The sequence below is a fragment of the Rhinolophus sinicus genome, chromosome 12 (genome assembly GCF_057876585.1).
Source record: "Rhinolophus sinicus isolate RSI-liver-muscle chromosome 12, RSI-T2T, whole genome shotgun sequence".
Taxonomy (NCBI): domain Eukaryota; kingdom Metazoa; phylum Chordata; class Mammalia; order Chiroptera; family Rhinolophidae; genus Rhinolophus; species Rhinolophus sinicus.
In genome coordinates this window covers 47620841-47629925 of record NC_142512.1, presented here as the reverse complement: position 1 = coordinate 47629925, position 9085 = coordinate 47620841, and the positions used below count along the sequence as shown (strand labels likewise).

Genomic DNA, 9085 nt, shown 5'->3' with positions numbered 1-9085 from the left:
GAAAGAAAAACAGGAGGTAAGGCAGCCCAGAATGTACAGAAAGTTCATAGAAAAGGAGAACGGACATGAATGGGGAAGGCCACCTGGCTGGATCTAACAGGGGGACCACCTCTTTCGAAAACCTTAAGCAGCAATCATCCCCGGGAAATTAGGTTCCTTGAAAATCCTTTCTTGGGACATATACAGCAATGCTGACAGTATTCACTTACTTACTAGTTTCTGCCAGTCCTAGCTCTCTCAGGAGACTGTAAATACATTTGAAGAACGGAAGTGATGTGCTGGCTGCCACAGACCAGGCTACTAAGGCAGAAGAGAAAGAGTTTAGAGCTTTCATTATTCAAAATGAGCCTCCGTTCAAGTTCGGGTGCTTTAGAGGCGCTTCTATTCTGTGTTACTTCGTTACAGGGCAGTGTCAGTGCACAGTTTATTCCAATGAAGGACTCTACCCCAAGGAAAGCACAGTGCGCAAGCCTTTATTTGAATTCCTTCCAGTTGCAGTGCCTAGTTCTGGACAACAGCAAGGCATTTGATTATCCACTCTTTCCACTCCTTGAAGGCTTCCACAGGTTTGGGCAAATGCACACTATCTTCACGGCTATGTTTCGGAGTAACTCCAGGGGTGCCAGCAGATTCCTCATCAATCCACCTCACCAGCGCCTTGAAAAACAGAACACAGACTCCTGTTAACAAAGCACAGCAAACTAGTTTTAGGCAAGAGAAAACACTGGCTTCTAAATCCGGTTATCTCAGTCACGGACTTACATTACCCCACGGAGATGTTCCATTTGATAAAGAGGCCTATGAATATGCGCTGACATACTGAGTGAAAGAGCATGGACCAAAAATACACAAACTATAATTACAAATGACAGTCGCAAGTATGCAGAGGAGATTAAAAAGAAATACACTAATCCTCGCAGTTTTTTAGGGTGCGAGGACAAGTGTTTTCTTTTCTCAACTTGCTAAATGTGTCATATTATACTGTGCTTTTTATCTGATGTGAATGTGCACACATACGTAAGTGCACACACAGCTAAGGGTAGACACATGCACATGGAGATACGTGTACAAGCCCTGCAGTCACTGAACGAGGGGCCGTGCCCATGAGTAGTCACCTGATGTAGACTGACATGTTTGTGGGAAGGTGTGGACACATACATTCGCACACATACCAAGATTATGTACTTTCCCTCTTCCTTCTCAAAATCTTTTCCTTCTAATGAATATCAAACCTTTCTCTCATATTTGGAATGATAAATCACCGCCACATATTTAGATAGTTTTTCAAAATGAACTTTACCACATGTAGCAATATTTATTACCTTCTGCAAAGTCAAGCTCTCTTGCCCTAAACAAATGGAAAATACAGAAACCTTTTCCCCCATTTCTCATTGAACAAGTGTGAGGCACTCGGAGGCAAGTCAAAGTTTTTAAGGAGGCTATTTCTTTGCATGTTTTTCTTAAAGCGGCAACTTCCTGCTTACCTATGTACTAATTTCCTCTAATAAATGACAGCTCGGAGAGCAACCCTATAAAAAAAATTGTAGTTTGCTACTTGTATAACCACTTCCCCTTTCCTGACAACCCCCGGATTTACTTTGTATCTGTCTCTAATGTTGAAGCCAATAGCACACTGCAACTTGCGTAAACAGATGGGGCACAGATTCAGGGGGCGCCGGTCGGCTTCTTCCAAGTGGTTGGAGCCTTGCATTAGGCATGAGAGCCACTGGCAGTGTCGAACTCCAAATGTGTGTCCAATCTCATGGGTTAGAGTCTGCAAGACATTCGCATTGAGGCTTTATAGCGCCACCATCAGCAGCAGTCAGTTACACACCCTTCTTTTTCTTGCTTTTCCAAGAAACAAACTGACAGGAATCTGCCCAAGACTTAGTCCCTCATTTCCTTCAATGTCTTACTGCCTTCCTCACTATCCTTTACTTAATTAACCCTGGACCAGGGTTTCTCAACCTCAAGACCACGATCCGCTTGGTGGGATCATTCTCTGGGGAAAGGAGGCCGTGCTGTGCCCTGTATGATGCTGAGCAGCATCCCTGGACAGACCTACTACCCTGTTTCCCCGAAAATAAGACCTGGCCGGACCATCAGCTCTAATGCGTCTTTTGGAGCAAAAGTTAATATAAGACCTGGTCTTATTTTACTATAAGACTGGGTATAATATAATACCGGGTCTTATATTAATTTTTGCTCCAAAAGACGCATGAGAGCTGATGGTCCAGCTAGGTCTTATTTTCGGGGAAACAGGATAGATGCCAGGAGCATCCCCTCCCCAACTGTGACAACCAGAAATGTCTCCCGACATTGCCCAATGATTCCTGGGTGGTGAAACTGCCACTGATTGAGGGCCATTGCTCCAGACCAGTGAGATCCGTGTTACTGTTTAGATCCTGGGGCCCTTTCCCCAGAGATGCTGGGTCAGGAGGTCTAGGAGGAGGGGCTTGACCTGCATGTTAATGAGCACACCAGGTGATGCTGACGCAGGGGACATATATTGAAAACACTGTTCTGTGAAGTGGAGTTCTCCAACCCCAAAGGAGTGAGTACTGGAGAGAGCAGAAAAGCCTATGCCCCTGGCTTTGGGAAACGAAAATATGAGGAGACAAGCTTTTCAAAGTGCAGCGGTGCGGGAGACTTCTGCAACTGTCAGTAGAACTAACTGCAGCAGAAGGGAGCCGGGAGCCCAACAGGAAGGCCATTCTCCTTCTGAAGCCAGAGAGCAGAGGTCTTCCAGGCCCCAGCAAGGCAGCTTTACCTGATGACCATGGCAGCCTGAAAGAGTAGGTCACCTACTCATACCAGAATTCTGGAATTAAGCTAATGGTGAGGATGTGGGTACAGACAAAGCTGCATGTAACTAACAGGACACAAATCTAGCATAGCTACTGTAAATTTCCATATGAAGGTATACATTTAAATTCTGGTTTTATTGATCATTTCAGTCAAGCAATAGCCACGAAAAATATACAAACGATACAGACTCATTGATAATATTACCTTCAGGATTGTTGTTGTACAACTTAGGAAATTAAGTTCCCTTTAAAAACTACCCCTGTTGGGTTTTTCAAACAACTCACCTTACAGGACCGAAGCAGTAGAACACTAGTCACTTCAGGAATGTAATAGTTATCAAAAACGGAATAGTCATGTGAAGATTTTTCCTGCAGTGTCTTCACTTTGCCTTTGTAGCGTGAGCTGTAGAAATCACTGCCATACCTGGCAAAGCTGAATATCCCCACACCTACAAAAAAAGGACAAGCCACACAGAATGAGAGTAAGATTCCTGAAGGAAAGACCAAAGGACAGCCTGCTGGGGCATCTGGTCAATGAATGCATATCTGTCCTCCTCGTCCATGCAGTCCAGTATGCTAGAGGCGTGCCAAGACAAAGGAGGACTTTTGCCCCAGATGTCCCTATCAAAACCTTCTTGTACTATCCAATTTGCCCTGCCCTAGAACACTCAATGGTCCTGAGGTCAAATTCTTGAGAAACTAGAAGTTCCAGTGGGCTTTGTTTTCCCACAAAAGTTCCCCCCGCCCCCGCAAGGAATAGTCCAAATCAAGTACACCAAAGAAGAAATGATCACATGAACAACACATGCTCGTGACTTTCCCCTTTAAACACACAATGAACAGATCCCCACGTCCTGTGTGTCAGTGAGTGTGCCTGTACTGCGCTCATGCGACGCTGCTGAGAAAACCCCTTGCCACGCACTGCCCCCGATGTTTGGAGACCATGTTTTGGACCAGGCCTTTAGACAGAACACAGAACCTTTGCCCCTCCTCCCCACTTTTAAGCACAGCACAACTCTTATTATGCGCCTGGTGTTGGGTGAATAAACCAGAATACACACTCTTGTAACTGACTTCCTGTGTTAGGTCTTAGGCTCGTATCAACCATCTTTACACAAATGAGGAACAACGTTTGATTTACAAGTCATTCTACAGGCAACTGCTTTATAATATGACTTGTTTATGTTCTCACTTTTATTTGTGCCTCTCTTTCAGTTGTTATTTGAAAGTAATATGAATGTTTTTGTTATGGAAATGATTTCATAATAAGTTTGCCCAGTGCAACTTGGTTTGTCCAATTCTCTTGGTTCAAAGATCACCTCACTCTTGGAAAGGAGAGAATAAAGTCACTGCATGGCAGATCAATCCTGCTATCTTACTATCTTGTATATCATGCAATTTCTAAGAAACTTAATTTTAAAAAAGAAATAAAGTGGAAATAGTTTCAGGGAAATGTTTCCTGACCTCCTCAAATGTATAAGACACAACAGGTAGCAATATCTAGACATAGTTTTCAAATTTTTTAATGCTTTAATTTCTATAAGATTAACGATAAAAGAAAACATTTAGCTCACACAAATTTAATTCTGATAGTTAGCTCAAACAAAACTCAGGAACACAGCAATGACCCAAGTCTCCAAGAGAGTGTGCTGACAGGGTCTTGGGGGTGGGCTGGGCTATAAAAATGTAATGGAAAATTCAGGATAAAGTTGGTAGGAAGATGAGGCTCTTTATTGCCCCGGGCCCCCACTTCGTATGCATAAGAGAGAAAGATATATAACCTGGGCCCTGACTTCTGATGAATGGGTAAGAGAGAAAGATATCTGATCAAAAGAAACATTTGTCACAGAGAGGCTAAAGTAACATGCAGACAGTCCATAAACTTGGTACTCATACAGTCCAGTCCCTGGTACTTACTCCCCAATCACTCCCCTTAGTTCACTGGACTTTTCCCCTTCAAACCTGTCTTAGATCCTGGAGAATAAAGGTAGAGAAATAAGAGAAAAATGGAGGTCTGGGGAGAAGAGAAGTGCAGAGAGGCAAAAAAAAAAAAAAAATATATATATAGGCAAAAATATGATTTGCTTCCGGATGCTTTCCCACATGCAATATTACCATGCGGTGTTCCTAATGAGTCAAAGTTTATTATATCTCAAACACTGAAGTTCACTTTTTTTCAAAAAAAATAGCAAAATGTTGAAAGACACAGGATAAGAGGCATAAACTTATAAAGCAGTCTGTGGTACTCTATGCAAGATGACTACAAAAAGAGTTGAAAAACAATTAGCAAGATTTTCACTTATGTTAATGACAGTTCAAATATCCTTAATTTAATTCATCTTGCTACTGAATTACTTACATTTCCCATCTGTTGTGAATGCCTGCCTGTATATGCACCAGGCATACATATACTTTATATATATCAGCACTTCTATGTAAATTATCTCAAAATGACTCTTGAATTAGGTATTATTAACTGCATGGGAGACCTCGGAGGAACCCATGTCATCCAAATCTATCAACAACACACTTCTCACTGCAGCATGGTGATGCACTAGAAATATCATACAGTTTTAAGTATCAAAATCACAATTGGTTGGAATTTCTTCCCTCATTCAACACCTTCAAATATTCTCAACTTGAACTTTCTACCACCATGTCAAAAAAAGAATACCATCTGTCAAAGAGGCCTGTCCGAAGACAAAATTCCAGGAGTCTCTTGGGTAAAGATCAATCATTGTTATTCCCACAACACAGAAGGCATCTTCAGGTTTCCTCTTTTTCAAGAACTTCAGGATGTGCCCTATTTTAAAAAGGAATGTACATGAGTTTTATATGTATCTCCATATCCCTTACTCAACTCAAATTGTTAAGGCATTTAATTCACCTGCATGTATTTGTAGGTTTTGTGTGTTCTCGTTGACTCTAAAAGAGCACTTCGTTGCAGAGACAGAAACCGGTGGTAGGAGTTTTACCGTCAAGCCATAGAAAAATGCTTCACAGTAGCCCTTCAGCCATTTAACATATTCTTCACTGATAATTTGGGTATTTCCCAGAGGTCCTATGACATGGAAGCAAATTTAAACACAGACTTTAAGATGGTTAAAATATTGTCTTTACCTGGGTCTATAATTAAAAATTTGGGGTTAAAAACAAACTGACGCCAAGTTTTCAGAAAAAAGACAAATTAAAACACCTTTATCACTCATTGATGTAAATATGAGCTAGAAACAAAATGTCCTCTTTTAAGGCAGTTTGGTTACAAAACTTCTACCACTGGAATGAATGTCAGAAATGACCATATAAACTGTCCCCTGGAATAAGGTCAAAAGCCCAAAGTCTCCCTGGCAACACCACCATTGCAAAGCCAAACCAAATCCAGCAATATTACAATATATATACCAATGCACTGTATGTAAATACTGCATTTCTCTGGAGAGGGTGTCTTTCTGTAAGGATCACTGAAAAACTCTTCAAAGTCTTGGGGAGGCTCAGGATGGGAGGTGATCCAATCTGATTGAGAATGCACGGTAATAGGTCCAAAGAGATCACTGGCTGGCTGGAAAGCTTCATTCATCAAACGCCGTTCTCCAGCCTCTAACTTCTCATACTGGGATACAAGCGCTGGGTTCTTTGAGATGAGAGCTGTTCTTAGTGTCTCCTCAGAGTGCCGTACCGTTTGCATCTACCAAGAAAACACATCTAGTCAAATATAAAATGCATACGCATGTGGGTGACTTTAACCTACCTTTCCTCCACATGCATCTCTAGTTTCTCCCTACAATGGAATGACTGATTGCTAATGCCTTAGAGGGGCCACACCAAACTACTGTTTGCTTTCACCATTTCCAATCAATTTCTTGGGGGAGGGTATCTGAAAAAGTGAAAAGAAAATCATGAAATTCATTCTTCCATCTCTTATGGTACTTGATCCCATTATAAAAACTAGTGGTAACCCTAAGAGCATGACCTGATTTCCGATTTCCTTTTGTCATTTGGGTAATAACAATATTGTGAATTGACTCATTAAGGCCATGTGAGAAATACTCATCCTTCCCAATGTGACTCAAAGATGTCCAAGACCAAACAGAGAACTAATGTAAGGCTTCCCGATTCCATAATTTCACTGCAGGCTGATATTATTAATATACCTCAGCCACTGAAGTTTATGATCTCAAAGTCATGTCACCCTGGGGAAGACATCAGGTGACTAATCAAAAGCCAGACTCACAGTGACAGGTCTCTTCCATTCACTCTGTGTTCTTAGGTAGAGCTTTCATCCTTCCACATGAGTGGGTCAAACAGTTGTTCCACCTCGAGGCTTTCTGAGTCAGAAAAGGAAAAAAATTGGACATCTGTCTGGAACCTCTCGTATTTTCGAGTTATCTAGATTTTTCCAGTGTCATGATAGACTGTTGATGGGAAAATTTACGTTAATGGCTGTTCAGGTTAGGACATCTGAATCCTAGGGGTCTCTCAATGCTCTGACAGGAGCACAGAAACATCCTCACGCTGCTCAACAAGTGGCCTGAAATGTGGCTTCTACAAGCAAGATGTGCCGGCCTGTATTCTTCCTATCTTCAGGGAGAAAGATGCCCCTTGAAGTGTTTACCTTGGTGGGACAGGCGTGTCTGGGCCTGGTCGGAAAGGTGTTGCCTGGGCTGCCTTCGCCCTAATATTTAGAGTAGTGCTAAAAAAAAAAAAAAAAGACAACTTAAAAAGCCTCCCAGGTCTACTCCAGGTGGGGCGGTAGCATCCAAAATAGGGTCACTTCAGTCGGTTGATGGCCTGCAATCCTGTCAGTGCTAAAACCAGCACAAGAGTAAATCAGGACACGTTAGTCACCAGAGCTGGTCGCCTAGAGCAACTCGCAGCTGGGGCCTGGCCGCACGCAGCCACGACCGGGTCCCCGGTGGGGGGTGGAGTAGGGGATTCCCCCAGCGGCTCTCGCTTTATCTTTGCTCCCTGAGGAGCTTCCTCACAGGCTGGGCCTTGCTTCTAGGAGACACCACCGCCCCCGCTGTCCTCCCTGCTTCCGCCGCGGCTGCCCCACCCACCTGCTCCTCCCACCCCACCGATGGCGACCGTCCCCATCCTCTAAAATGGGCAGCCCAGCCCCGGCAGCTCCCGCCCGGTTCTGACGTTGCCACCGCACTACCTGCGCCACTCTAGGCCTCGACGTCGCCAGACAGCCTGCCTACCGCGGCGGCCCCGGCGCGCGTGCGCATCACGCCCTACGCCTGGCCACACCCCTTCGAGCCAACGCCACGCCCCTTCGCGCCACGCCACGCCCCACCCCTCCCTGCCCCGCCCCTTTGAGCCCGTCACGCCCCGTAGCGTTAGGTCTTCTCCCATGCGCAGTGTCCTGGTCTTAGCGGCGTTAGCGGCCTTTGTCTCCCAGAGTAGAGGAGGCCCGCCAGGGGGCGACGAGGCGCCGGAATCGGCTCCCGCGGTCGCCTTTTCCAAGTTGGCCCTCGCGGTGGCGTCTCCACTACTCTGTCCAAGTCAGGCTTCGGGCGGTGCTGGGCCTTGGGGAAGCTGGTGCGAGGCGCCCGGCGCCGGAGGCCGTGTCAGGCGGCAGCGGTTCCCCCCTGGTGCCGCGCCCGCGTCGCCGGGTTTGCATGTTTGCGAATGTGCTCGGTGGGCCGTAGGTTTGAGAAGTGCCCTCTGGGTGACTAATTTACCAGCCTGATCGAAAATAACTCAGCCGTGGCCGGAGGTTGACGCATCGCCCCGGCGCGCGTTCCCGGGTGCCCTCAGCCGCTGTACTTTCCCTTCTTTATTTGGTTGCGGCGGCTGCAGCCGCGCGGGCGCGGGGAAGCGCCGGCCGCAACCGCGATGCGCAGGTGCAGCGTGTGGGGTAGCGAGCGAGACAGAGGCGGTTTTCTGGCCCACATGACGCCGACAGGGTTTCTTTTTATCTAGGGGGTGAGTCTCGGTGTCTCTCTACTGCTGGAAAGACCAAAATTGCGTCTGCCAGAAGCGAGGCTGTGCAGCAGAAGCAGCCCCGGGTTAACGTGGGGACGGAAGTAGCTATGTGGCCTTAGGTAGGCCGCTTAACCTCTCTGAGCCTCGCTGTTCTCATGTGAACGACGACGGAGCTCTGATGCTCTAGGCCCACGTCTGTCCTGGGACGTTGACGTGTCGAAGCAGAGGACCCCCTGACCCACCCTTGTACTGCTCCCTCGTGCATCGCACTGCCCACCGGACGTTAGGACATGGCCGCTGGTCAAGCTGGCTAAAGCCACTGGGTACTGCCAAGGACAGATCACGATCTA

At 45.8% G+C, this 9085-nt stretch overlaps 1 protein-coding gene across 5 annotated transcripts; it reads right to left on the bottom strand.

Moving 5' to 3' along the window:
• Positions 1–457: 457 nt before the first annotated feature.
• AMZ2 (archaelysin family metallopeptidase 2) lies at positions 458–8675 on the bottom strand. Of its 5 annotated transcripts, none has more exons than XM_019733038.3 (9): positions 8492–8675; positions 7420–7497; positions 7039–7132; positions 6210–6492; positions 5695–5868; positions 5482–5610; positions 3093–3256; positions 1598–1774; positions 458–657 (listed from the first exon to the last, which is right to left on the bottom strand). In XM_019733038.3, exons 4-9 carry the CDS (start codon positions 6490–6492, stop codon positions 502–504), a joined length of 1083 nt encoding a protein of 360 aa, XP_019588597.2. In that variant the 5' UTR covers positions 7039–7132; positions 7420–7497; positions 8492–8675; the 3' UTR covers positions 458–501. The 5 variants fall into 5 exon arrangements, with proteins under 5 accessions (XP_019588597.2, XP_019588596.2, XP_019588595.2 ...); XM_019733037.3 differs by lacking the exon at positions 8492–8675 and adding an exon at positions 7966–8100; XM_019733036.3 differs by lacking the exon at positions 8492–8675 and adding an exon at positions 7865–8003.
• Positions 8676–9085: the final 410 nt, after the last annotated feature.